This window comes from Chroicocephalus ridibundus, chromosome 4 (genome assembly GCF_963924245.1).
Source record: "Chroicocephalus ridibundus chromosome 4, bChrRid1.1, whole genome shotgun sequence".
Taxonomy (NCBI): domain Eukaryota; kingdom Metazoa; phylum Chordata; class Aves; order Charadriiformes; family Laridae; genus Chroicocephalus; species Chroicocephalus ridibundus.
Genome location: NC_086287.1, coordinates 62,670,743 through 62,697,766, shown reverse-complemented (window position 1 = coordinate 62,697,766; position 27,024 = coordinate 62,670,743). Strand labels below are relative to the sequence as shown.

At 55.5% G+C, this 27,024-nt stretch overlaps 1 protein-coding gene across 1 annotated transcript in view; it reads left to right on the top strand.

The window, feature by feature from the left end:
* Nucleotides 1–26,622, top strand: part of LOC134514929 (neuroblast differentiation-associated protein AHNAK-like) — a 56,941-nt gene extending 30,319 nt beyond the window's left edge. Inside the window, exon 6 of the mRNA XM_063333339.1 lies at nt 667–26,622. Coding sequence (XP_063189409.1) covers nt 667–25,650 — 24,984 coding nt within the window. The 3' untranslated portion in view covers nt 25,651–26,622. The remainder of the gene's footprint in view (nt 1–666) is intronic.
* Nucleotides 26,623–27,024: the final 402 nt, after the last annotated feature.

Below are 27,024 nucleotides of genomic sequence, written 5' to 3'. Positions count from 1 at the left end.
AGCCACAATCTTGCATCAGGGTAGAAAAGCATTCTTCTCTAGTGAACCAGCATTTTTTTTTGTGTTGTTAAGCACCCATGATAGAACAGGCCCAGATAAGCTCTGTAATATTTATATTCAGTATTTTCCAAAATGTGAAATATCAGGAAGTATTTTTCTCAAAAGCTCATCAATGAAATTTTCTCTTAAAAATATGTGCTTAATCAGTGATACCTCCAGATTTGCTCATAGGTCTCCAACCTAATCAAAATTATTTTCCTCATCATATACATATTATACATATGTGTAATACATATGTATATACAATATGTATACATATGCATAATACAATATGTATATACCTATATACATATTATAATATAAATATTATATATATATTTGTACAGGCATATAGCTAGAAAGATACTTATAAAAACCTCTATTTACTGCAATGTTTTGCAGAACACATAAACCTTCAGAAATCCAAATATTACAGACATATAATCCATTTGTTTTATGTAATTTCTACCTGAATAATATACACTATTTTCAGAAATTTTTATAGTACAAGTAGATACTGTGAATAAAAAGCACATTTTTCTACATATTTTATAGTATGTATTTTATTTTGTCTTGCATGTATATTTAGTTTACTATTAATCTTCTGACTACTATTTGTTCTTTCAGGAAAAAGAACTCAGTGAGAGCATTCCTGAAGAAACACTGCAGGATTCAGGAAAAGCCATTTCAGAAGAAGACAGGGAAATATTAATTGTAAGCCAAAGGGTAGGAAGAAGCAAGAGACCTAAAAAAGATAGATTGTCATGGCCAAAATTCCAGTCAATTAAAAATAAAAAGATACTGGGGCACAGAAGATCTCATAGTACGTCAGATGCATATGAGCCTGCTATACAGGATATTTCCCCTACAAGCACAGACACAGAGTCTCAATTTCAACAAGAAGTCCCTATCAAAGAAAAAAAAGGAAGCCAAAAGAAACTGAAGTTCCCTAGCATTGGATTCAAAATGCACAGATCTAAAGCAGAAACACAAGACAAACAAAAAAAAGAAATAAAAACTACACTGTTATCTGAAAGAGAAAAAATACACAAAGAAGATAGCCTGGAAAATGCCGAAATACTAACTGTTGAATATACTACATCTCATGCTTATGAAATTCAAACAGGGGAGGTACATGAAACTTTAACAAAAGACTTAAAAGACATGAAAAATGGCATTCCATCTCACGCAAAAAAAAGCCCTGAAGTTGAAATAAACATTAAAAAAGAAAAAGACAAGGAATCAACAACAAAAGTTACTGTACCTGAAGTACCAGCTATAACAACACAGATACCAAAGCCCAGTTTAGAAACGCCTGATCTGAAAGAAAGCCCAACTAAACAAACACCGCAAGCCTCATCGAAATCCCGAAAAAAGAAACAGAAAGGAACAGCAGATAAAACAGAAAGAGAAAGTGGAATTAACATGGACATGACGGGTCACACAGCAGAAGGGTCTATACAGGTAAAAGGCCTAGAAATAGGCACTGCTAAAGCAGAATTACACAAAACACCTGACACAATGGAAACCGCAGAAAAACAAGCAGAAGGTGACACACAAATACTAACAATTCAGAAAAAAAAATTTGGGATTTCAGTGACCAAAAGACAAGAGCAAGATACTGACAATGCCAAATTGGGAAGTGACATTCCACATTCAATACCAGAAAAAACAGCTGGTACAAGTTCAGAGGATGCTAGGAATTTGGATGTGAAACCTCACAAGCCTGATGCAGAGTCAGATGTATCTACTTGGAAAATACAAATGCCGTCATTCAAAATAGCCAAAAATCCTAAAGCTGAAGTGAAAATACCAGGAGAAGAAAGGACAATTGAGTCAGCAGATACTGTAAAAAAGGCAGAGAGAGAAGAAGATGTCACGCCTGCAAGTGACAAAACCTCACAGATGAACACTGGCATGAAAATAGGAGAAAAAGATACAGAGGGAAAAGAAAGCAAATTCAGACTGCCAAAGCTTAAATTACCTACATTTACCTGGACAACTACAAAGGATGAGCCAGGACAAAGTGAAAATCAGGTAACGGACAGAGAAGAAAAGGTACCACAGAAAGGAACAGGGCCATCCATAGAAAAAGATGCAATGACAGAGATAAGTGTATCAGCTAAAGACGTAGAGCCTCCAAGTGCAGAAATTGAAATTGGGATCTCCAAAGAAAAAAGTAATGCAAGGGATATAAAAAAAGAACTGGAAGAAAAGCTGCCAATTCAGAACAAGGAAAACATAAAAAGTTCCTCAAAAGATATTCAATTGAGTGAGAAAGAAGAAGAACAACTGAAAGTGAAACATGACACAGAAATAAAAAATGGTGAAGTCAGAATATCGTCAAAGAAAACAGAAGAAATCTCTCAAAACGTGATGACCGCAGGGGAAGGCCTCAAAGCCGACGTCCCCGGTGCCAAAACCGAAGGGGCCGGCTGGAAGGTGGAGAAGCCCTCCCTCAAAATGCCCAAAGCTGACATCAAAGCTCCCAAGGTGGACATCAGCCTCCCGTCCGTCGACGTCACCCTTCCAAAGGCCAGCGTCGACCTGCAGGCCCCCGAGGCGGCCCTCACCCTCGAAGGGGAAGCAAAAGCCCCGGAGAAGGAGGCCGCGAAGACCAAGGACGGCAAGTTCAAGATGCCCAAGTTCGGCATGCCTTCCTTTGGCTGGTCCAGCAGCAGAGAGGCCAAGGGCACCGTGGCCGCTGACGTGGACGTCAGCCTCAAGGAGCCCCAGGTGACGGTGCCCTCGGGAACCGCCGAAGTCGACGTCACCCTGCCTACGGCCGAGATCCAAGCCCCCAGCGTGGAGGTGAGCGTCGAGACGGCTGCCGGAGGAGACGGCGAGAAAGGTCGGTTCAAGATGCCCGACGTCAAGATGCCCAGCGTCAAGCTGCCCAAAGTCAAAGCTCCCCACGTGCAGGTCAGCCTGCCGAAGGCGGAGGGCTCGCTGCCCAAAGGCCAGGCCGAAGTCCCGGAGGGCGAACTCAGCCTGCAGGGCCCCGACGCCGAAGGTGGCCTGGAGGCGGCTGCCGGCAAAGTGGAGGGTGCTGGCATGAAAATACACATGCCGAAAGTCAAGGTGCCCAGCGTGGTCTTCTCCAAGCCGACCGTCAAGGCTCCCAAACTGGACGCAGACGTCAGCCTCCCAGAGGCAGACCTCAAGGCCGGCGCCGTCAGCATCGCCGCCCCCGACATCAAGCTGCCCTCCGTGGAAGGCTCCCTGGAGCTGCAGGCGCCCGAGATAGACCTCAAAGTGCCCTCTGGCGAAGGCTCGCTTGACGGAGCCGAGCTGGAAGCCACGGGCCTGAAGGGGAAGTTTAAGATGCCCAAATTCGACAAGCCCAAATTTGGAGTGTCGCCTCCCAAGGCGGAAGGGCTCGAAGGCGAGGTCAGCCTGCCCACTGCAGAGGTCGACCTGCCCTCCGCCACCGTGACGGCCGCAGGGGAGGGCCCGGTGCTGGGCCTCAAAGCCGACGTCCCCGGTGCCAAAACCGAAGGGGCCGGCTGGAAGGTGGAGAAGCCCTCCCTCAAAATGCCCAAAGCTGACATCAAAGCTCCCAAGGTGGACATCAGCCTCCCGTCCGTCGACGTCACCCTTCCAAAGGCCAGCGTCGACCTGCAGGCCCCCGAGGCGGCCCTCACCCTCGAAGGGGAAGCAAAAGCCCCGGAGAAGGAGGCCGCGAAGACCAAGGACGGCAAGTTCAAGATGCCCAAGTTCGGCATGCCTTCCTTTGGCTGGTCCAGCAGCAGAGAGGCCAAGGGCACCGTGGCCGCTGACGTGGATGTCAGCCTCAAGGAGCCCCAGGTGACGGTGCCCTCGGGAACCGCCGAAGTCGACGTCACCCTGCCCACGGCCAAGATCCAAGCCCCCAGCGTGGAGGTGAGCGTCGAGACAGCTGCCGGAGGAGACGGCGAGAAAGGTCGGTTCAAGATGCCCGACGTCAAGATGCCCAGCGTCAAGCTGCCCAAAGTCAAAGCTCCCCACGTGCAGGTCAGCCTGCCGAAGGCGGAGGGCTCGCTGCCCAAAGGCCAGGCCGAAGTCCCGGAGGGCGAACTCAGCCTGCAGGGCCCCGACGCCGAAGGTGGCCTGGAGGTGGCTGCCGGCAAAGTGGAGGGTGCTGGCATGAAAATACACATGCCGAAAGTCAAGGTGCCCAGCGTGGTCTTCTCCAAGCCGACCGTCAAGGCTCCCAAACTGGACGCAGACGTCAGCCTCCCAGAGGCAGACCTCAAGGCTGGCGCCGTCAGCATCGCCGCCCCCGACATCAAGCTGCCCTCCGTGGAAGGCTCCCTGGAGCTGCAGGCGCCCGAGATAGACCTCAAAGTGCCCTCTGGCGAAGGCTCGCTTGACGGAGCCGAGCTGGAAGCCACGGGCCTGAAGGGGAAGTTTAAGATGCCCAAATTCGACAAGCCCAAATTTGGAGTGTCGCCTCCCAAGGCGGAAGGGCTCGAAGGCGAGGTCAGCCTGCCCACTGCAGAGGTCGACCTGCCCTCCGCCACCGTGACGGCCGCAGGGGAGGGCCCGGTGCTGGGCCTCAAAGCCGACGTCCCCGGTGCCAAAACCGAAGGGGCCGGCTGGAAGGTGGAGAAGCCCTCCCTCAAAATGCCCAAAGCTGACATCAAAGCTCCCAAGGTGGACATCAGCCTCCCGTCCGTCGACGTCACCCTTCCAAAGGCCAGCGTCGACCTGCAGGCCCCCGAGGCGGCCCTCACCCTCGAAGGGGAAGCAAAAGCCCCGGAGAAGGAGGCCGCGAAGACCAAGGACGGCAAGTTCAAGATGCCCAAGTTCGGCATGCCTTCCTTTGGCTGGTCCAGCAGCAGAGAGGCCAAGGGCACCGTGGCCGCTGACGTGGACGTCAGCCTCAAGGAGCCCCAGGTGACGGTGCCCTCGGGAACCGCCGAAGTCGACGTCACCCTGCCCATGGCCAAGATCCAAGCCCCCAGCGTGGAGGTGAGCGTCGAGACGGCTGCCGGAGGAGACGGCGAGAAAGGTCGGTTCAAGATGCCCGACGTCAAGATGCCCAGCGTCAAGCTGCCCAAAGTCAAAGCTCCCCACGTGCAGGTCAGCCTGCCGAAGGCGGAGGGCTCGCTGCCCAAAGGCCAGGCCGAAGTCCCGGAGGGCGAACTCAGCCTGCAGGGCCCCGACGCCGAAGGTGGCCTGGAGGCGGCTGCCGGCAAAGTGGAGGGTGCTGGCATGAAAATACACATGCCGAAAGTCAAGGTGCCCAGCGTGGTCTTCTCCAAGCCGACCGTCAAGGCTCCCAAACTGGACGCAGACGTCAGCCTCCCAGAGGCAGACCTCAAGGCCGGCGCCGTCAGCATCGCCGCCCCCGACATCAAGCTGCCCTCCGTGGAAGGCTCCCTGGAGCTGCAGGCGCCCGAGATAGACCTCAAAGTGCCCTCTGGCGAAGGCTCGCTTGACGGAGCCGAGCTGGAAGCCACGGGCCTGAAGGGGAAGTTTAAGATGCCCAAATTCGACAAGCCCAAATTTGGAGTGTCGCCTCCCAAGGCGGAAGGGCTCGAAGGCGAGGTCAGCCTGCCCACTGCAGAGGTCGACCTGCCCTCCGCCACCGTGACGGCCGCAGGGGAGGGCCCGGTGCTGGGCCTCAAAGCCGACGTCCCCGGTGCCAAAACCGAAGGGGCCGGCTGGAAGGTGGAGAAGCCCTCCCTCAAAATGCCCAAAGCTGACATCAAAGCTCCCAAGGTGGACATCAGCCTCCCGTCCGTTGACGTCACCCTTCCAAAGGCCAGCGTCGACCTGCAGGCCCCCGAGGCGGCCCTCACCCTCGAAGGGGAAGCAAAAGCCCCGGAGAAGGAGGCCGCGAAGACCAAGGACGGCAAGTTCAAGATGCCCAAGTTCGGCATGCCTTCCTTTGGCTGGTCCAGCAGCAGAGAGGCCAAGGGCACCGTGGCCGCTGACGTGGACGTCAGCCTCAAGGAGCCCCAGGTGACGGTGCCCTCGGGAACCGCCGAAGTCGACGTCACCCTGCCCACGGCCGAGATCCAAGCCCCCAGCGTGGAGGTGAGCGTCGAGACGGCTGCCGGAGGAGACAGCGAGAAAGGTCGGTTCAAGATGCCCGACGTCAAGATGCCCAGCATCAAGCTGCCCAAAGTCAAAGCTCCCCACGTGCAGGTCAGCCTGCCGAAGGCGGAGGGCTCGCTGCCCAAAGGCCAGGCCGAAGTCCCGGAGGGCGAACTCAGCCTGCAGGGCCCTGACGCCGAAGGTGGCCTGGAGGCGGCTGCCGGCAAAGTGGAGGGTGCTGGCATGAAAATACACATGCCGAAAGTCAAGGTGCCCAGCGTGGTCTTCTCCAAGCCGACCGTCAAGGCTCCCAAACTGGACGCAGACTTCAGCCTCCCAGAGGCAGACCTCAAGGCCAGCGCCGTCAGCATCGCCGCCCCCGACATCAAGCTGCCCTCCGTGGAAGGCTCCCTGGAGCTGCAGGCGCCCGAGATAGACCTCAAAGTGCCCTCTGGCGAAGGCTCGCTTGACGGAGCCGAGCTGGAAGCCACGGGCCTGAAGGGGAAGTTTAAGATGCCCAAATTCGACAAGCCCAAATTTGGAGTGTCGCCTCCCAAGGCAGAAGGGCTCGAAGGCGAGGTCAGCCTGCCCACCGCAGAGGTCGACCTGCCCTCCGCCACCGTGACGGCCGCAGGGGAGGGCCCGGTGCTGGGCCTCAAAGCCGACGTCCCCGGTGCCAAAACCGAAGGGGCCGGCTGGAAGGTGGAGAAGCCCTCCCTCAAAATGCCCAAAGCTGACATCAAAGCTCCCAAGGTGGACATCAGCCTCCCGTCCGTCGACGTCACCCTTCCAAAGGCCAGCGTCGACCTGCAGGCCCCCGAGGCGGCCCTCACCCTCGAAGGGGAAGCAAAAGCCCCGGAGAAGGAGGCCGCGAAGACCAAGGACGGCAAGTTCAAGATGCCCAAGTTCGGCATGCCTTCCTTTGGCTGGTCCAGCAGCAGAGAGGCCAAGGGCACCGTGGCCGCTGACGTGGACGTCAGCCTCAAGGAGCCCCAGGTGACGGTGCCCTCGGGAACCGCCGAAGTCGACGTCACCCTGCCCATGGCCGAGATCCAAGCCCCCAGCGTGGAGGTGAGCGTCGAGACGGCTGCCGGAGGAGACGGCGAGAAAGGTCGGTTCAAGATGCCCGACGTCAAGATGCCCAGCGTCAAGCTGCCCAAAGTCAAAGCTCCCCACGTGCAGGTCAGCCTGCCGAAGGCGGAGGGCTCGCTGCCCAAAGGCCAGGCCGAAGTCCCGGAGGGCGAACTCAGCCTGCAGGGCCCCGACGCCGAAGGTGGCCTGGAGGCGGCTGCCGGCAAAGTGGAGGGTGCTGGCATGAAAATACACATGCCGAAAGTCAAGGTGCCCAGCGTGGTCTTCTCCAAGCCGACCGTCAAGGCTCCCAAACTGGACGCAGACGTCAGCCTCCCAGAGGCAGACCTCAAGGCCGGCGCCGTCAGCATCGCCGCCCCTGACATCAAGCTGCCCTCCGTGGAAGGCTCCCTGGAGCTGCAGGCGCCCGAGATAGACCTCAAAGTGCCCTCTGGCGAAGGCTCGCTTGACGGAGCCGAGCTGGAAGCCACGGGCCTGAAGGGGAAGTTTAAGATGCCCAAATTCGACAAGCCCAAATTTGGAGTGTCGCCTCCCAAGGCGGAAGGGCTCGAAGGCGAGGTCAGCCTGCCCACCGCAGAGGTCGACCTGCCCTCCGCCACCGTGACGGCCGCAGGGGAGGGCCCGGTGCTGGGCCTCAAAGCCGACGTCCCCGGTGCCAAAACCGAAGGGGCCGGCTGGAAGGTGGAGAAGCCCTCCCTCAAAATGCCCAAAGCTGACATCAAAGCTCCCAAGGTGGACATCAGCCTCCCGTCCGTCGACGTCACCCTTCCAAAGGCCAGCGTCGACCTGCAGGCCCCCGAGGCAGCCCTCACCCTCGAAGGGGAAGCAAAAGCCCCGGAGAAGGAGGCCGCGAAGACCAAGGACGGCAAGTTCAAGATGCCCAAGTTCGGCATGCCTTCCTTTGGCTGGTCCAGCAGCAGAGAGGCCAAGGGCACCGTGGCCGCTGACGTGGACGTCAGCCTCAAGGAGCCCCAGGTGACGGTGCCCTCGGGAACCGCCGAAGTCGACGTCACCCTGCCCACGGCCGAGATCCAAGCCCCCAGCGTGGAGGTGAGCGTCGAGACGGCTGCCGGAGGAGACGGCGAGAAAGGTCGGTTCAAGATGCCCGACGTCAAGATGCCCAGCGTCAAGCTGCCCAAAGTCAAAGCTCCCCACGTGCAGGTCAGCCTGCCGAAGGCGGAGGGCTCGCTGCCCAAAGGCCAGGCCGAAGTCCCGGAGGGCGAACTCAGCCTGCAGGGCCCCGACGCCGAAGGTGGCCTGGAGGCGGCTGCCGGCAAAGTGGAGGGTGCTGGCATGAAAATACACATGCCGAAAGTCAAGGTGCCCAGCGTGGTCTTCTCCAAGCCGACCGTCAAGGCTCCCAAACTGGACGCAGACGTCAGCCTCCCAGAGGCAGACCTCAAGGCCGGCGCCGTCAGCATCGCCGCCCCCGACATCAAGCTGCCCTCCGTGGAAGGCTCCCTGGAGCTGCAGGCGCCCGAGATAGACCTCAAAGTGCCCTCTGGCGAAGGCTCGCTTGACGGAGCCGAGCTGGAAGCCACGGGCCTGAAGGGGAAGTTTAAGATGCCCAAATTCGACAAGCCCAAATTTGGAGTGTCGCCTCCCAAGGCGGAAGGGCTCGAAGGCGAGGTCAGCCTGCCCACTGCAGAGGTCGACCTGCCCTCCGCCACCGTGACGGCCGCAGGGGAGGGCCCGGTGCTGGGCCTCAAAGCCGACGTCCCCGGTGCCAAAACCGAAGGGGCCGGCTGGAAGGTGGAGAAGCCCTCCCTCAAAATGCCCAAAGCTGACATCAAAGCTCCCAAGGTGGACATCAGCCTCCCGTCCGTTGACGTCACCCTTCCAAAGGCCAGCGTCGACCTGCAGGCCCCCGAGGCGGCCCTCACCCTCGAAGGGGAAGCAAAAGCCCCGGAGAAGGAGGCCGCGAAGACCAAGGACGGCAAGTTCAAGATGCCCAAGTTCGGCATGCCTTCCTTTGGCTGGTCCAGCAGCAGAGAGGCCAAGGGCACCGTGGCCGCTGACGTGGACGTCAGCCTCAAGGAGCCCCAGGTGACGGTGCCCTCGGGAACCGCCGAAGTCGACGTCACCCTGCCCACGGCCGAGATCCAAGCCCCCAGCGTGGAGGTGAGCGTCGAGACGGCTGCCGGAGGAGACGGCGAGAAAGGTCGGTTCAAGATGCCCGACGTCAAGATGCCCAGCGTCAAGCTGCCCAAAGTCAAAGCTCCCCACGTGCAGGTCAGCCTGCCGAAGGCGGAGGGCTCGCTGCCCAAAGGCCAGGCCGAAGTCCCGGAGGGCGAACTCAGCCTGCAGGGCCCCAACGCCGAAGGTGGCCTGGAGGCGGCTGCCGGCAAAGTGGAGGGTGCTGGCATGAAAATACACATGCCGAAAGTCAAGGTGCCCAGCGTGGTCTTCTCCAAGCCGACCGTCAAGGCTCCCAAACTGGACGCAGACGTCAGCCTCCCAGAGGCAGACCTCAAGGCCGGCGCCGTCAGCATCGCCGCCCCCGACATCAAGCTGCCCTCCGTGGAAGGCTCCCTGGAGCTGCAGGCGCCCGAGATAGACCTCAAAGTGCCCTCTGGCGAAGGCTCGCTTGACGGAGCCGAGCTGGAAGCCACGGGCCTGAAGGGGAAGTTTAAGATGCCCAAATTCGACAAGCCCAAATTTGGAGTGTCGCCTCCCAAGGCGGAAGGGCTCGAAGGCGAGGTCAGCCTGCCCACCGCAGAGGTCGACCTGCCCTCCGCCACCGTGACGGCCGCAGGGGAGGGCCCGGTGCTGGGCCTCAAAGCCGACGTCCCCGGTGCCAAAACCGAAGGGGCCGGCTGGAAGGTGGAGAAGCCCTCCCTCAAAATGCCCAAAGCTGACATCAAAGCTCCCAAGGTGGATATCAGCCTCCCGTCCGTTGACGTCACCCTTCCAAAGGCCAGCGTCGACCTGCAGGCCCCCGAGGCGGCCCTCACCCTCGAAGGGGAAGCAAAAGCCCCGGAGAAGGAGGCCGCGAAGACCAAGGACGGCAAGTTCAAGATGCCCAAGTTCGGCATGCCTTCCTTTGGCTGGTCCAGCAGCAGAGAGGCCAAGGGCACCGTGGCCGCTGACGTGGACGTCAGCCTCAAGGAGCCCCAGGTGACGGTGCCCTCGGGAACCGCCGAAGTCGACGTCACCCTGCCCACGGCCGAGATCCAAGCCCCCAGCGTGGAGGTGAGCGTCGAGACGGCTGCCGGAGGAGACGGCGAGAAAGGTCGGTTCAAGATGCCCGACGTCAAGATGCCCAGCGTCAAGCTGCCCAAAGTCAAAGCTCCCCACGTGCAGGTCAGCCTGCCGAAGGCGGAGGGCTCGCTGCCCAAAGGCCAGGCCGAAGTCCCGGAGGGCGAACTCAGCCTGCAGGGCCCCGACGCCGAAGGTGGCCTGGAGGCGGCTGCCGGCAAAGTGGAGGGTGCTGGCATGAAAATACACATGCCGAAAGTCAAGGTGCCCAGCGTGGTCTTCTCCAAGCCGACCGTCAAGGCTCCCAAACTGGACGCAGACGTCAGCCTCCCAGAGGCAGACCTCAAGGCCGGCGCCGTCAGCATCGCTGCCCCCGACATCAAGCTGCCCTCCGTGGAAGGCTCCCTGGAGCTGCAGGCGCCCGAGATAGACCTCAAAGTGCCCTCTGGCGAAGGCTCGCTTGACGGAGCCGAGCTGGAAGCCACGGGCCTGAAGGGGAAGTTTAAGATGCCCAAATTCGACAAGCCCAAATTTGGAGTGTCGCCTCCCAAGGCGGAAGGGCTCGAAGGCGAGGTCAGCCTGCCCACTGCAGAGGTCGACCTGCCCTCCGCCACCGTGACGGCCGCAGGGGAGGGCCCGGTGCTGGGCCTCAAAGCCGACGTCCCCGGTGCCAAAACCGAAGGGGCCGGCTGGAAGGTGGAGAAGCCCTCCCTCAAAATGCCCAAAGCTGACATCAAAGCTCCCAAGGTGGACATCAGCCTCCCGTCCGTTGACGTCACCCTTCCAAAGGCCAGCGTCGACCTGCAGGCCCCCGAGGCGGCCCTCACCCTCGAAGGGGAAGCAAAAGCCCCGGAGAAGGAGGCCGCGAAGACCAAGGACGGCAAGTTCAAGATGCCCAAGTTCGGCATGCCTTCCTTTGGCTGGTCCAGCAGCAGAGAGGCCAAGGGCACCGTGGCCGCTGACGTGGACGTCAGCCTCAAGGAGCCCCAGGTGACGGTGCCCTCGGGAACCGCCGAAGTCGACGTCACCCTGCCCACGGCCGAGATCCAAGCCCCCAGCGTGGAGGTGAGCGTCGAGACGGCTGCCGGAGGAGACGGCGAGAAAGGTCGGTTCAAGATGCCCGACGTCAAGATGCCCAGCGTCAAGCTGCCCAAAGTCAAAGCTCCCCACGTGCAGGTCAGCCTGCCGAAGGCGGAGGGCTCGCTGCCCAAAGGCCAGGCCGAAGTCCCGGAGGGCGAACTCAGCCTGCAGGGCCCCGACGCCGAAGGTGGCCTGGAGGCGGCTGCCGGCAAAGTGGAGGGTGCTGGCATGAAAATACACATGCCGAAAGTCAAGGTGCCCAGCGTGGTCTTCTCCAAGCCGACCGTCAAGGCTCCCAAACTGGACGCAGACGTCAGCCTCCCAGAGGCAGACCTCAAGGCCGGCGCCGTCAGCATCGCCGCCCCCGACATCAAGCTGCCCTCCGTGGAAGGCTCCCTGGAGCTGCAGGCGCCCGAGATAGACCTCAAAGTGCCCTCTGGCGAAGGCTCGCTTGACGGAGCCGAGCTGGAAGCCACGGGCCTGAAGGGGAAGTTTAAGATGCCCAAATTCGACAAGCCCAAATTTGGAGTGTCGCCTCCCAAGGCGGAAGGGCTCGAAGGCGAGGTCAGCCTGCCCACCGCAGAGGTCGACCTGCCCTCCGCCACCGTGACGGCCGCAGGGGAGGGCCCGGTGCTGGGCCTCAAAGCCGACGTCCCCGGTGCCAAAACCGAAGGGGCCGGCTGGAAGGTGGAGAAGCCCTCCCTCAAAATGCCCAAAGCTGACATCAAAGCTCCCAAGGTGGACATCAGCCTCCCGTCCGTTGACGTCACCCTTCCAAAGGCCAGCGTCGACCTGCAGGCCCCCGAGGCGGCCCTCACCCTCGAAGGGGAAGCAAAAGCCCCGGAGAAGGAGGCCGCGAAGACCAAGGACGGCAAGTTCAAGATGCCCAAGTTCGGCATGCCTTCCTTTGGCTGGTCCAGCAGCAGAGAGGCCAAGGGCACCGTGGCCGCTGACGTGGACGTCAGCCTCAAGGAGCCCCAGGTGACGGTGCCCTCGGGAACCGCCGAAGTCGACGTCACCCTGCCCACGGCCGAGATCCAAGCCCCCAGCGTGGAGGTGAGCGTCGAGACGGCTGCCGGAGGAGACGGCGAGAAAGGTCGGTTCAAGATGCCCGACGTCAAGATGCCCAGCGTCAAGCTGCCCAAAGTCAAAGCTCCCCACGTGCAGGTCAGCCTGCCGAAGGCGGAGGGCTCGCTGCCCAAAGGCCAGGCCGAAGTCCCGGAGGGCGAACTCAGCCTGCAGGGCCCCGACGCCGAAGGTGGCCTGGAGGCGGCTGCCGGCAAAGTGGAGGGTGCTGGCATGAAAATACACATGCCGAAAGTCAAGGTGCCCAGCGTGGTCTTCTCCAAGCCGACCGTCAAGGCTCCCAAACTGGACGCAGACGTCAGCCTCCCAGAGGCAGACCTCAAGGCCGGCGCCGTCAGCATCGCCGCCCCCGACATCAAGCTGCCCTCCGTGGAAGGCTCCCTGGAGCTGCAGGCGCCCGAGATAGACCTCAAAGTGCCCTCTGGCGAAGGCTCGCTTGACGGAGCCGAGCTGGAAGCCACGGGCCTGAAGGGGAAGTTTAAGATGCCCAAATTCGACAAGCCCAAATTTGGAGTGTCGCCTCCCAAGGCGGAAGGGCTCGAAGGCGAGGTCAGCCTGCCCACTGCAGAGGTCGACCTGCCCTCCGCCACCGTGACGGCCGCAGGGGAGGGCCCGGTGCTGGGCCTCAAAGCCGACGTCCCCGGTGCCAAAACCGAAGGGGCCGGCTGGAAGGTGGAGAAGCCCTCCCTCAAAATGCCCAAAGCTGACATCAAAGCTCCCAAGGTGGACATCAGCCTCCCGTCCGTTGACGTCACCCTTCCAAAGGCCAGCGTCGACCTGCAGGCCCCCGAGGCGGCCCTCACCCTCGAAGGGGAAGCAAAAGCCCCGGAGAAGGAGGCCGCGAAGACCAAGGACGGCAAGTTCAAGATGCCCAAGTTCGGCATGCCTTCCTTTGGCTGGTCCAGCAGCAGAGAGGCCAAGGGCACCGTGGCCGCTGACGTGGACGTCAGCCTCAAGGAGCCCCAGGTGACGGTGCCCTCGGGAACCGCCGAAGTCGACGTCACCCTGCCCACGGCCGAGATCCAAGCCCCCAGCGTGGAGGTGAGCGTCGAGACGGCTGCCGGAGGAGACGGCGAGAAAGGTCGGTTCAAGATGCCCGACGTCAAGATGCCCAGCGTCAAGCTGCCCAAAGTCAAAGCTCCCCACGTGCAGGTCAGCCTGCCGAAGGCGGAGGGCTCGCTGCCCAAAGGCCAGGCCGAAGTCCCGGAGGGCGAACTCAGCCTGCAGGGCCCCGACGCCGAAGGTGGCCTGGAGGCGGCTGCCGGCAAAGTGGAGGGTGCTGGCATGAAAATACACATGCCGAAAGTCAAGGTGCCCAGCGTGGTCTTCTCCAAGCCGACCGTCAAGGCTCCCAAACTGGACGCAGACGTCAGCCTCCCAGAGGCAGACCTCAAGGCCGGCGCCGTCAGCATCGCTGCCCCCGACATCAAGCTGCCCTCCGTGGAAGGCTCCCTGGAGCTGCAGGCGCCCGAGATAGACCTCAAAGTGCCCTCTGGCGAAGGCTCGCTTGACGGAGCCGAGCTGGAAGCCACGGGCCTGAAGGGGAAGTTTAAGATGCCCAAATTCGACAAGCCCAAATTTGGAGTGTCGCCTCCCAAGGCGGAAGGGCTCGAAGGCGAGGTCAGCCTGCCCACTGCAGAGGTCGACCTGCCCTCCGCCACCGTGACGGCCGCAGGGGAGGGCCCGGTGCTGGGCCTCAAAGCCGACGTCCCCGGTGCCAAAACCGAAGGGGCCGGCTGGAAGGTGGAGAAGCCCTCCCTCAAAATGCCCAAAGCTGACATCAAAGCTCCCAAGGTGGACATCAGCCTCCCGTCCGTCGACGTCACCCTTCCAAAGGCCAGCGTCGACCTGCAGGCCCCCGAGGCAGCCCTCACCCTCGAAGGGGAAGCAAAAGCCCCGGAGAAGGAGGCCGCGAAGACCAAGGATGGCAAGTTCAAGATGCCCAAGTTCGGCATGCCTTCCTTTGGCTGGTCCAGCAGCAGAGAGGCCAAGGGCACCGTGGCCGCTGACGTGGACGTCAGCCTCAAGGAGCCCCAGGTGACGGTGCCCTCGGGAACCGCCGAAGTCGACGTCACCCTGCCCACGGCCGAGATCCAAGCCCCCAGCGTGGAGGTGAGCGTCGAGACGGCTGCCGGAGGAGACGGCGAGAAAGGTCGGTTCAAGATGCCCGACGTCAAGATGCCCAGCGTCAAGCTGCCCAAAGTCAAAGCTCCCCACGTGCAGGTCAGCCTGCCGAAGGCGGAGGGCTCGCTGCCCAAAGGCCAGGCCGAAGTCCCGGAGGGCGAACTCAGCCTGCAGGGCCCCGACGCCGAAGGTGGCCTGGAGGCGGCTGCCGGCAAAGTGGAGGGTGCTGGCATGAAAATACACATGCCGAAAGTCAAGGTGCCCAGCGTGGTCTTCTCCAAGCCGACCGTCAAGGCTCCCAAACTGGACGCAGACGTCAGCCTCCCAGAGGCAGACCTCAAGGCCGGCGCCGTCAGCATCGCCGCCCCCGACATCAAGCTGCCCTCCGTGGAAGGCTCCCTGGAGCTGCAGGCGCCCGAGATAGACCTCAAAGTGCCCTCTGGCGAAGGCTCGCTTGACGGAGCCGAGCTGGAAGCCACGGGCCTGAAGGGGAAGTTTAAGATGCCCAAATTCGACAAGCCCAAATTTGGAGTGTCGCCTCCCAAGGCGGAAGGGCTCGAAGGCGAGGTCAGCCTGCCCACTGCAGAGGTCGACCTGCCCTCCGCCACCGTGACGGCCGCAGGGGAGGGCCCGGTGCTGGGCCTCAAAGCCGACGTCCCCGGTGCCAAAACCGAAGGGGCCGGCTGGAAGGTGGAGAAGCCCTCCCTCAAAATGCCCAAAGCTGACATCAAAGCTCCCAAGGTGGACATCAGCCTCCCGTCCGTTGACGTCACCCTTCCAAAGGCCAGCGTCGACCTGCAGGCCCCCGAGGCGGCCCTCACCCTCGAAGGGGAAGCAAAAGCCCCGGAGAAGGAGGCCGCGAAGACCAAGGACGGCAAGTTCAAGATGCCCAAGTTCGGCATGCCTTCCTTTGGCTGGTCCAGCAGCAGAGAGGCCAAGGGCACCGTGGCCGCTGACGTGGACGTCAGCCTCAAGGAGCCCCAGGTGACGGTGCCCTCGGGAACCGCCGAAGTCGACGTCACCCTGCCCACGGCCGAGATCCAAGCCCCCAGCGTGGAGGTGAGCGTCGAGACGGCTGCCGGAGGAGACGGCGAGAAAGGTCGGTTCAAGATGCCCGACGTCAAGATGCCCAGCGTCAAGCTGCCCAAAGTCAAAGCTCCCCACGTGCAGGTCAGCCTGCCGAAGGCGGAGGGCTCGCTGCCCAAAGGCCAGGCCGAAGTCCCGGAGGGCGAACTCAGCCTGCAGGGCCCCGACGCCGAAGGTGGCCTGGAGGCGGCTGCCGGCAAAGTGGAGGGTGCTGGCATGAAAATACACATGCCGAAAGTCAAGGTGCCCAGCGTGGTCTTCTCCAAGCCGACCGTCAAGGCTCCCAAACTGGACGCAGACGTCAGCCCCCCAGAGGCAGACCTCAAGGCCGGCGCCGTCAGCATCGCCGCCCCCGACATCAAGCTGCCCTCCGTGGAAGGCTCCCTGGAGCTGCAGGCGCCCGAGATAGACCTCAAAGTGCCCTCTGGCGAAGGCTCGCTTGACGGAGCCGAGCTGGAAGCCACGGGCCTGAAGGGGAAGTTTAAGATGCCCAAATTCGACAAGCCCAAATTTGGAGTGTCGCCTCCCAAGGCGGAAGGGCTCGAAGGCGAGGTCAGCCTGCCCACTGCAGAGGTCGACCTGCCCTCCGCCACCGTGACGGCCGCAGGGGAGGGCCCGGTGCTGGGCCTCAAAGCCGACGTCCCCGGTGCCAAAACCGAAGGGGCCGGCTGGAAGGTGGAGAAGCCCTCCCTCAAAATGCCCAAAGCTGACATCAAAGCTCCCAAGGTGGACATCAGCCTCCCGTCCGTCGACGTCACCCTTCCAAAGGCCAGCGTCGACCTGCAGGCCCCCGAGGCGGCCCTCACCCTCGAAGGGGAAGCAAAAGCCCCGGAGAAGGAGGCCGCGAAGACCAAGGATGGCAAGTTCAAGATGCCCAAGTTCGGCATGCCTTCCTTTGGCTGGTCCAGCAGCAGAGAGGCCAAGGGCACCGTGGCCGCTGACGTGGACGTCAGCCTCAAGGAGCCCCAGGTGACGGTGCCCTCGGGAACCGCCGAAGTCGACGTCACCCTGCCCACGGCCGAGATCCAAGCCCCCAGCGTGGAGGTGAGCGTCGAGACGGCTGCCGGAGGAGACGGCGAGAAAGGTCGGTTCAAGATGCCCGACGTCAAGATGCCCAGCGTCAAGCTGCCCAAAGTCAAAGCTCCCCACGTGCAGGTCAGCCTGCCGAAGGCGGAGGGCTCGCTGCCCAAAGGCCAGGCCGAAGTCCCGGAGGGCGAACTCAGCCTGCAGGGCCCCGACGCCGAAGGTGGCCTGGAGGCGGCTGCCGGCAAAGTGGAGGGTGCTGGCATGAAAATACACATGCCGAAAGTCAAGGTGCCCAGCGTGGTCTTCTCCAAGCCGACCGTCAAGGCTCCCAAACTGGACGCAGACGTCAGCCTCCCAGAGGCAGACCTCAAGGCCGGCGCCGTCAGCATCGCCGCCCCCGACATCAAGCTGCCCTCCGTGGAAGGCTCCCTGGAGCTGCAGGCGCCCGAGATAGACCTCAAAGTGCCCTCTGGCGAAGGCTCGCTTGACGGAGCCGAGCTGGAAGCCACGGGCCTGAAGGGGAAGTTTAAGATGCCCAAATTCGACAAGCCCAAATTTGGAGTGTCGCCTCCCAAGGCGGAAGGGCTCGAAGGCGAGGTCAGCCTGCCCACTGCAGAGGTCGACCTGCCCTCCGCCACCGTGACGGCCGCAGGGGAGGGCCCGGTGCTGGGCCTCAAAGCCGACGTCCCCGGTGCCAAAACCGAAGGGGCCGGCTGGAAGGTGGAGAAGCCCTCCCTCAAAATGCCCAAAGCTGACATCAAAGCTCCCAAGGTGGACATCAGCCTCCCGTCCGTTGACGTCACCCTTCCAAAGGCCAGCGTCGACCTGCAGGCCCCCGAGGCGGCCCTCACCCTCGAAGGGGAAGCAAAAGCCCCGGAGAAGGAGGCCGCGAAGACCAAGGACGGCAAGTTCAAGATGCCCAAGTTCGGCATGCCTTCCTTTGGCTGGTCCAGCAGCAGAGAGGCCAAGGGCACCGTGGCCGCTGACGTGGACGTCAGCCTCAAGGAGCCCCAGGTGACGGTGCCCTCGGGAACCGCCGAAGTCGACGTCACCCTGCCCACGGCCGAGATCCAAGCCCCCAGCGTGGAGGTGAGCGTCGAGACGGCTGCCGGAGGAGACGGCGAGAAAGGTCGGTTCAAGATGCCCGACGTCAAGATGCCCAGCGTCAAGCTGCCCAAAGTCAAAGCTCCCCACGTGCAGGTCAGCCTGCCGAAGGCGGAGGGCTCGCTGCCCAAAGGCCAGGCCGAAGTCCCGGAGGGCGAACTCAGCCTGCAGGGCCCCGACGCCGAAGGTGGCCTGGAGGCGGCTGCCGGCAAAGTGGAGGGTGCTGGCATGAAAATACACATGCCGAAAGTCAAGGTGCCCAGCGTGGTCTTCTCCAAGCCGACCGTCAAGGCTCCCAAACTGGACGCAGACGTCAGCCTCCCAGAGGCAGACCTCAAGGCCGGCGCCGTCAGCATCGCCGCCCCCGACATCAAGCTGCCCTCCGTGGAAGGCTCCCTGGAGCTGCAGGCGCCCGAGATAGACCTCAAAGTGCCCTCTGGCGAAGGCTCGCTTGACGGAGCCGAGCTGGAAGCCACGGGCCTGAAGGGGAAGTTTAAGATGCCCAAATTCGACAAGCCCAAATTTGGAGTGTCGCCTCCCAAGGCGGAAGGGCTCGAAGGCGAGGTCAGCCTGCCCACTGCAGAGGTCGACCTGCCCTCCGCCACCGTGACGGCCGCAGGGGAGGGCCCGGTGCTGGGCCTCAAAGCCGACGTCCCCGGTGCCAAAACCGAAGGGGCCGGCTGGAAGGTGGAGAAGCCCTCCCTCAAAATGCCCAAAGCTGACATCAAAGCTCCCAAGGTGGACATCAGCCTCCCGTCCGTTGACGTCACCCTTCCAAAGGCCAGCGTCGACCTGCAGGCCCCCGAGGCGGCCCTCACCCTCGAAGGGGAAGCAAAAGCCCCGGAGAAGGAGGCCGCGAAGACCAAGGACGGCAAGTTCAAGATGCCCAAGTTCGGCATGCCTTCCTTTGGCTGGTCCAGCAGCAGAGAGGCCAAGGGCACCGTGGCCGCTGACGTGGACGTCAGCCTCAAGGAGCCCCAGGTGACGGTGCCCTCGGGAACCGCCGAAGTCGACGTCACCCTGCCCACGGCCGAGATCCAAGCCCCCAGCGTGGAGGTGAGCGTCGAGACGGCTGCCGGAGGAGACGGCGAGAAAGGTCGGTTCAAGATGCCCGACGTCAAGATGCCCAGCGTCAAGCTGCCCAAAGTCAAAGCTCCCCACGTGCAGGTCAGCCTGCCGAAGGCGGAGGGCTCGCTGCCCAAAGGCCAGGCCGAAGTCCCGGAGGGCGAACTCAGCCTGCAGGGCCCCGACGCCGAAGGTGGCCTGGAGGCGGCTGCCGGCAAAGTGGAGGGTGCTGGCATGAAAATACACATGCCGAAAGTCAAGGTGCCCAGCGTGGTCTTCTCCAAGCCGACCGTCAAGGCTCCCAAACTGGACGCAGACGTCAGCCCCCCAGAGGCAGACCTCAAGGCCGGCGCCGTCAGCATCGCCACCCCCGACATCAAGCTGCCCTCCGTGGAAGGCTCCCTGGAGCTGCAGGCGCCCGAGATAGACCTCAAAGTGCCCTCTGGCGAAGGCTCGCTTGACGGAGCCGAGCTGGAAGCCACGGGCCTGAAGGGGAAGTTTAAGATGCCCAAATTCGACAAGCCCAAATTTGGAGTGTCGCCTCCCAAGGCGGAAGGGCTCGAAGGCGAGGTCAGCCTGCCCACCGCAGAGGTCGACCTGCCCTCCGCCACCGTGACAGCCGCAGGGGAGGGCCCGGTGCTGGGCCTCAAAGCCGACGTCCCCGGTGCCAAAACCGAAGGGGCCGGCTGGAAGGTGGAGAAGCCCTCCCTCAAAATGCCCAAAGCTGACATCAAAGCTCCCAAGGTGGACATCAGCCTCCCGTCCGTCGACGTCACCCTTCCAAAGGCCAGCGTCGACCTGCAGGCCCCCGAGGCGGCCCTCACCCTCGAAGGGGAAGCAAAAGCCCCGGAGAAGGAGGCCGCGAAGACCAAGGACGGCAAGTTCAAGATGCCCAAGTTCGGCATGCCTTCCTTTGGCTGGTCCAGCAGCAGAGAGGCCAAGGGCACCGTGGCCGCTGACGTGGACGTCAGCCTCAAGGAGCCCCAGGTGACGGTGCCCTCGGGAACCGCCGAAGTCGACGTCACCCTGCCCACGGCCGAGATCCAAGCCCCCAGCGTGGAGGTGAGCGTCGAGACGGCTGCCGGAGGAGACGGCGAGAAAGGTCGGTTCAAGATGCCCGACGTCAAGATGCCCAAAGTCAAAGCTCCCCATGCACAGGTTATCCTGCCCACAGCTGAAATCCAAGCGTCTGTTATTGAAGAGAGCTTAGATTCCTCCTCCGGGAAAGAGGATGGAACAGGTAAAGCTAAAAGTTCTTTGTTTAGAATGCCTAAGGTTTCTCTTTCTAAAAGTTCAAAACCTCAGGCACAGAGTAAGCCTGAACATGAAGTTTCTGTCTCAGAAACCCTTTGTTATTCAGTAACAGAGGTAAGTCCTGCTGTTCTTTCAGGCAGTGTTACATCTAAACATCATCCTGACAATAAGGGAGACAGTGGCTCTAAAAATACTAAATTCAGAATTCCTAGCTTGGGTTTCTCTAAAGTTGATATTGGGTCTTCTAAAGTTGAACAGGATTCCCCATTACCAAAAGGGGATATTACTCTTACTAAATATCAAATGAATACAGCAGAATCTGAATCAAAAATAACTCTTACTGATGAGAATATTTCAGTAAAAGATTTTGAAATTTTAAATGAAGATGCTTCTTTGGAGCAAGGAAGTCTGAAGCCAGGAGGAAAAACACCAGCTGCTGAAGTATCTGTCGGTGACACAGAGTTTACAGTTAAAATTCCTAAATTTAGAAAACCAAAATTTGGAATTTCTTGGTCTAAGGGAAAACCATCAGAAAGTGATATTGGTTCCAAAATGGAATCTGAAATTTCCAAAGGAAGAATAACATCTGATATGGCTGATACTGATCTTGAAAAACCCACTCAGATCCTTGATGCTGAATTAGGGGTAAAGATAGAAAAGCCTTCACCTGAAGTTGTTCTCAGTGCACCAAAGTTGGATGTCAGTCTCCCATCAATGGAAGTTACTATGCCAAAATTAGAAGTGGAAATCCATGGCCCAGATTTAGAGTGCAAGGTGGAACAGGAAGTAGTTTCAGGAGAGAAGGACACCGAGGAGAAAGAAAACAAATTTAAGACATCAAAATTCAAACTGCCTTCATTTAGTTGGTCACCGAAGAAAGAAGCTATTGCTCCTTCTGAAGCTGAGAAACATCTGGAAGAACCCACTTTATCTGGAGACACAGAATCTGAATTAACATTTCCTACCTCTGAGAATCAATACCTTCATGGGGAAATTGATACATCAACAGAAAAAGATGGTGAAAAGGGCAGAAACAAGAAATCCCAATTTATGATGCCAAAGATCTCATTCCCTAAAATGAAGGGTCAGAAAGTCCAGGTCTCTCTGCCCGTACAGGAAACTGACGTTTGTGATCCCAAACAAGAAAAAGAAGGTGTTTCAGTACAGAAATCTGAGAAAGGGAGTAGCAGAGAAGGATCAGGAATGAGCATAGAAGTGTCAAAAGTTACAGTCCCAACTTTGGAATTTTCCAAACCAGAAGTCAAAGGTCCCAAAATAGAGATGGATATTAGCATGCCTACAGGTGAGGTCATACTTCCTATATGTGAAGAAGATGACCTGACATTCAAATCAGCTGCTGCCAGCCCCTCCGTCTCAGATATTAAGACTGAAGGCTCCATTGAGGCAAAGAGTCCTGACACAAGTGTTGAAAGAACATCAAGTGAAATTGCTGTGGGTGATGTAGAAATAAAAATCGAAGGTCCTGAAGGGAAAACAAAAATGTCTAAATTCCAAATGCCAAAGTTTGGAATTACACATTCTAAAGGGAAAGGGTCAGAAAAGGAGATCAGCCAATCCAAATCAGAAGTCAAGGCTCCCCAGCTAAAAGCGATGGTAGAAATAGCTGACATTGCTGTCGAAGCACCACATTTGGAGGTGGAATGTGGTACCGGAACAGAAACTTACAGCCCTAAAGTCAAAATGACCAAAGCTGACCATAAGGCATCAGAAGCTGATGCTCCCCTCTCATCAGCTGACATTTCTATTCCAAAACCAGACAGTGATATTCAGGATTCAGATGCAACATTAAAAATCAAAGGGGAAATAAAGCAAGATGGAGACGGAGAAGATAAAGAAGGACATTTCAAAATGCCAAAATTCAAACTGCCATCCTTCAGTTGGTCCCCGAAGAAGGAAGCAAGTGTTAAACCAGATTCTGGAGCAAACTTGGAAGATCATAAACTTGCTGTAATGTCAGGCAGAACAGACACAGAAGTGAGAGGAACTGCAACTGATGATCAAGGTACTGGGTCAGCCCTGGATCTGGAACTATCTGCAGGAAAAGCTGAACAAAAAAGTCCCGTTAAAAAGCCTCAATTTGTCATGCCTAAAATTTCACTCTCCAAGATCAAGGTTCCCAAAGCTCAGACACATTCGCCAAAAGCTGAAGTTGATGCTACTATTCCTAAAACAGAAAGACAAGGTGATGACTCAATACAGATACCTGATATAGAAAGAAGTCATTATGAAAGGGCAGAAGAAGGGGCACAAATAAGCATAAAATTGGCTGCTGTTAAGATCCCCACTCTGGAGTTTTCCAAAATAGAAGCTGGAGCCTCCCAAACTGACATGGGAGTCAGCTCAGCAAAGATTGATGCTGCTCTGCCTCCCTTAGAGGGGAGTTCTCAACAGGTTGTCCTAAAATCGAGTTCTACTGATGAGGATGCCATTCAAAAAACAGGTATTAAGCTCCCCAAAGGAGAAGTTTCAACTGAGCTGAGGAGCCCTGAAATAGTAACAGAAATATCATCAGTTGTGGATGGAAGAAAGATGAAATTGGAGGGTCCTGAAGGAAAGATTAAAATGCCCAAATTCCAGAAGTTTGGAATCTCCTTAACAAAAGGGAAAGGCCCAGAGACAGAGATCAGCTCTCCAAAAATAGAAGCTGAGACACCCCAGCTAAAAATGGCAAGTGAAATTGCTGACATTGCTGTGGGAGTTCCAGCATCAGAACTTACATCTGATATGCCAGATCCTGGAGTAGGTGTTTATGCTTGTAAGATGAAAACACCCCAAGTTCTGACAGCTGGCATTGAAGCTCCAAAGGTAGACATAAGCCCCCAGTCAGTGTCTAAACCAATGACAGAGGCAGCTATTGAGAGCCTTGAAGAGAAATACATCAAATTAAAAGAAGAATATGAAGTAAAACCAGAAGAAGTTCAGACTGAAGAACATCAGGGATGGTTTAAAATGCCAAAATTCAGAATACCTGCATTTGGCAGGACACCCTTAAAGGAAAAAAAAGGTGATGCTGGTATTGAAAGAAGTATGGAAAAAACTCAGGCAGGCATTTCCTCTGCCAAAGTACAAACTGAAACAAGTATTCCTGAAAATACCTTCTCATTGCCACACGCAGTTGCTGAAATTACTATTGGAAAAGAAGGGATGCCAAAATTAGAAGATTCTGTGAAGAGTTCTGATGTTAGCTTGCCAAAGACGGAAGGAGATATTACATTATCTGCAGAAAGAACAGATAGTAGAGTGAATATTCCAAAAACCGAAACTTATGCAGATGTAGTTAAGCGTGGTGCTGAAGGACAAAAAATGCATACTTCCGAATTCACAGTTTATTCATCAGAATTGACTAAATCGTATGTAAGCGCTTCAGAAACTGACAAAGACAACAGTTTAACAAAAAAGTTTCCTACGTGTACTCTGAATGTTCAAGAGCATAAAGTCAAATCACAGGATATAGCAGTCCCAAGGGCAGAAAGTTCCACTAAGTTAGATACTTCAGAATTAGGATGCAAACCATCATCAGCTGAAATTACTCTGGATGCAACACAGGAGAAAATAGACATTAGTCTTCCAAAGGAAGAACTAGATATTCAAAATCAAGAGGCAGTAATTAAAAAAGGAAAAATAGCAGGTGAGATGAAAATTATAGGAAAAGACAGTGAAGGAAGTCAATTAAAAAGGCCTACACGTGAATGGTCTACAACATCAGAAGACGGTGTTTATGTTACAGCTAAGCTGGAAGATGTAAAGGTAGAAGTTCCAGGAATGAAAATGGAAGTTAAAATTGGTAGAGTAGATCCTGAAATGAAATTTCAAGTGAAAAGTATTGAACAGGACAAGTCTGCAGGGGTGGAAGTGCAAGTAGAAGATAGAGCAGAAACAAGTAAAATTAAAACATACAAGTTTAAGATTCCAAAGTTTGGAGTACTGCATTCAGAAGTGAAGGGTTTTGAAGATGATATCAATTTGCCAAAGTCAGAAGCTGATTCAGTATCTAAAACTGAATTAGGGACAGCAGAAATGCAGTTTAAAACGTCAGAAGGATCCATTGGCCTGGAAAGTTCAGCTCTAGATCATAGGGAAGCGTCTGGCAGAATAACAGTGGAAACAGTGGAGAAATCACAAGGTGGCCCAGAAGTAAATATAAAAATTCCCAAACTAAAAATACCAAGATTCACTTTCAAAGCTCTCCCAACTGAAGCTGATGTTTCATTGTCAAAAGTGCTAACAGATCCAATGGGATCTTGTACTGACATTGAAGTAGGGCAACTGCAAGCAAGTTCTGCTATCCCTGAAGAAACACCAGAGGCTCTAGAGGGTGCTATTCAAAAAGCAAAAAGCAAAATTCTAACACTGACTGAACCTGACATTAAAACAGCACAGATGACTACTACCATAGAAACCTCCCTTTCAAATGCAGGGCAAGACCTTCATTGGTCGTATGTAGAGGGCCAAGAAGTGAGTGAGAAAGTAGAACCTGAACATGTTGCTATTGAAAGGTGTGAGATTTACACTACTGAAATACTGAAAGAATCAGAGATTCTCTCATCAGAAGTCAAAACTGCTACTTTGGGATTCTCGTTGGTCAAGGTGAAGTTGCCTGAATCACACAGCAACTTAGAAGTGCTAGTCCAGCAGCCATCTCCGACAGAAGATGTATCAGTGAGCAAATCTAAGTGTGCTGATGAAAGCTTTGGAGTAGCAGCACAGAGGACTGGCAGTGCTGAGCTTAAACTATCTGACAAACCACACAGTGAGACCGAAGAATCTAGTGGAAAAGTAAGTTTTCCAAAGTTAAAAACATTTGCTGTTGAAGTAAAGCCTTCCAGTAAACCTGAAGAGACTCATCCTGGTAAATCACCAGAGGGAATAACTGTAGGTCCTCTCTCTAAAGATGAGGATGTAGCTGAAGCACTAGAAGATGAAGAAAAAGATATAACCACTGAAAAGGAAAAGACTGATAGTAAAAGATCTCCTGGAAGATTCAAATTTTGGCTTCCAACTATTGGCTTTTCATCTTCTGGTGATGAAACAAGCACAGATCCAAAAACAGAAGTAAAAAAATCAGTGCCAGAAGATGTGAAACTTGCTGACACATCAGATAATGATTCTTCTAAGCAAACTGAAAAAACTGGATGGTTTAGATTTCCCAAGCTTGGTTTCACATCTCCTTCCAAAAAGGCTAAGACTGTTGACAAAGAAGAGACAGATCACAAAGAGGGAAAAATCTCAGATGAAGATAGCCCATCAGATAAACCTGATGTATTTTTTGATGCACAAGAGAGTTTATCACCTAAAGAAAGAACAGAGGACAAAAAAGTTGAAATTGATGAGGCCTCATCTAATGTTCCAGTTTCTCGTACTATTGTGACGTCTTCAGCAAGAACTGAACTAATCTTGTTGGAGGAAGAAAAAGATAGTCAACCTAATATTCCTGGAGATACAACCAAATGAAGATTGTTTTTTCTTAGCTTTCAATGAAAATAAAATAATCTACACATACAGAAAAAAATATCTTCATAATTTTCTAGTAACTGAAAATTAAACAAAACCCAAAGCTGAAATTTATGAAAACAGTTGAATGGAATTTAACACATTTAAATTTTCAAGTACGTGGACGTACTATACTGTGCACTAATAAAAATACTGATTTCTTCGAATCTGACAAAAGGCAACGATTTCTACAGATACAGAGGAGCCCACAGTTTTAGCAAAGTCTGAAAAGATAGCTGGACCATGAAAGTAAATTATTGAAAGGCTCGATGATAGCAAAAAGACTTGTTAAATAGGCTTCTCAAAACCACACCAATTATGTTTAGATTATAGATTTTTTCCCAGAATGGAGCATAAACTAGTACTATGAGAACGATACTTACTTGTTTAGATGTGGGACCTTTCTGACCTACTTTTGCTTTCTTATTAAAATATTTTTCTTTATTTCAGCTAAGGTAATATGTATATTCCACAAACATTTTACAATGCAAAATAAAAACAAAATACTAGTTGTAGAGAGACTAATGCTTTACCCCTTCCTCTCTTCTCATTTTTTTTATTATTCTGGTGGGTCATATTTAGCCTTAAAAGAATTTAAAAAAACCCAACAGAATAAATTCAAGACCAAAAAACATATAACTAATTCACATTTTTAAGATAACAAAAAAAAAACATGCCAACAAAGAATAATTAGTAAAATGTGGATAAATAAATTGTAATGTATATATTTACTGGATAGTTAAATGCAGAGAATGATCTGCCACACTGGTGGAATTGCTTCAGAGATTTTCTGGGAAAGGAGATGTATATAATTATTAACTTCTTTGTTTATATTAATGCTTCTCTCAAGTGCACAATGAAAACCAGAGTGCGTATGTGACAGCCTTCACATGTATCATTAAAACGTTGTCTGTATTCTTAATTCACAATAAACTCACCATATGAATAACTCCAGTAGTGTGAGTTACTGGTAGTGCCGTTAGCATTTTTTGATTCTGAAAGTCCCATCTTAAATTTGATAAAGGTTTGAGTATACCCTGCTATCTGCTGAGGTGGCTGCTTAATGGCAGCACAGTTTCTAAATATGGTGGTAACGGTTACAAACTAATCTGAGACATTTCACTCATTTCAATCCTGAGTTTGATAGAATCGCATGTGCAGGCGTGCTTCGTTATAGTAGTTTTCTCATCCTGTATTTTCTTCCTCCATCTTCTACTTAGTACAGGGGAAGCAGACACAGCAAAATATTTTAAAAATGGGTTGTAAAAGTGTACTTGGTTGTCTAACCTTCTGTAGCTTGAGATGGGCTTCATTTCTGTACTTTGCGGTAGGCTT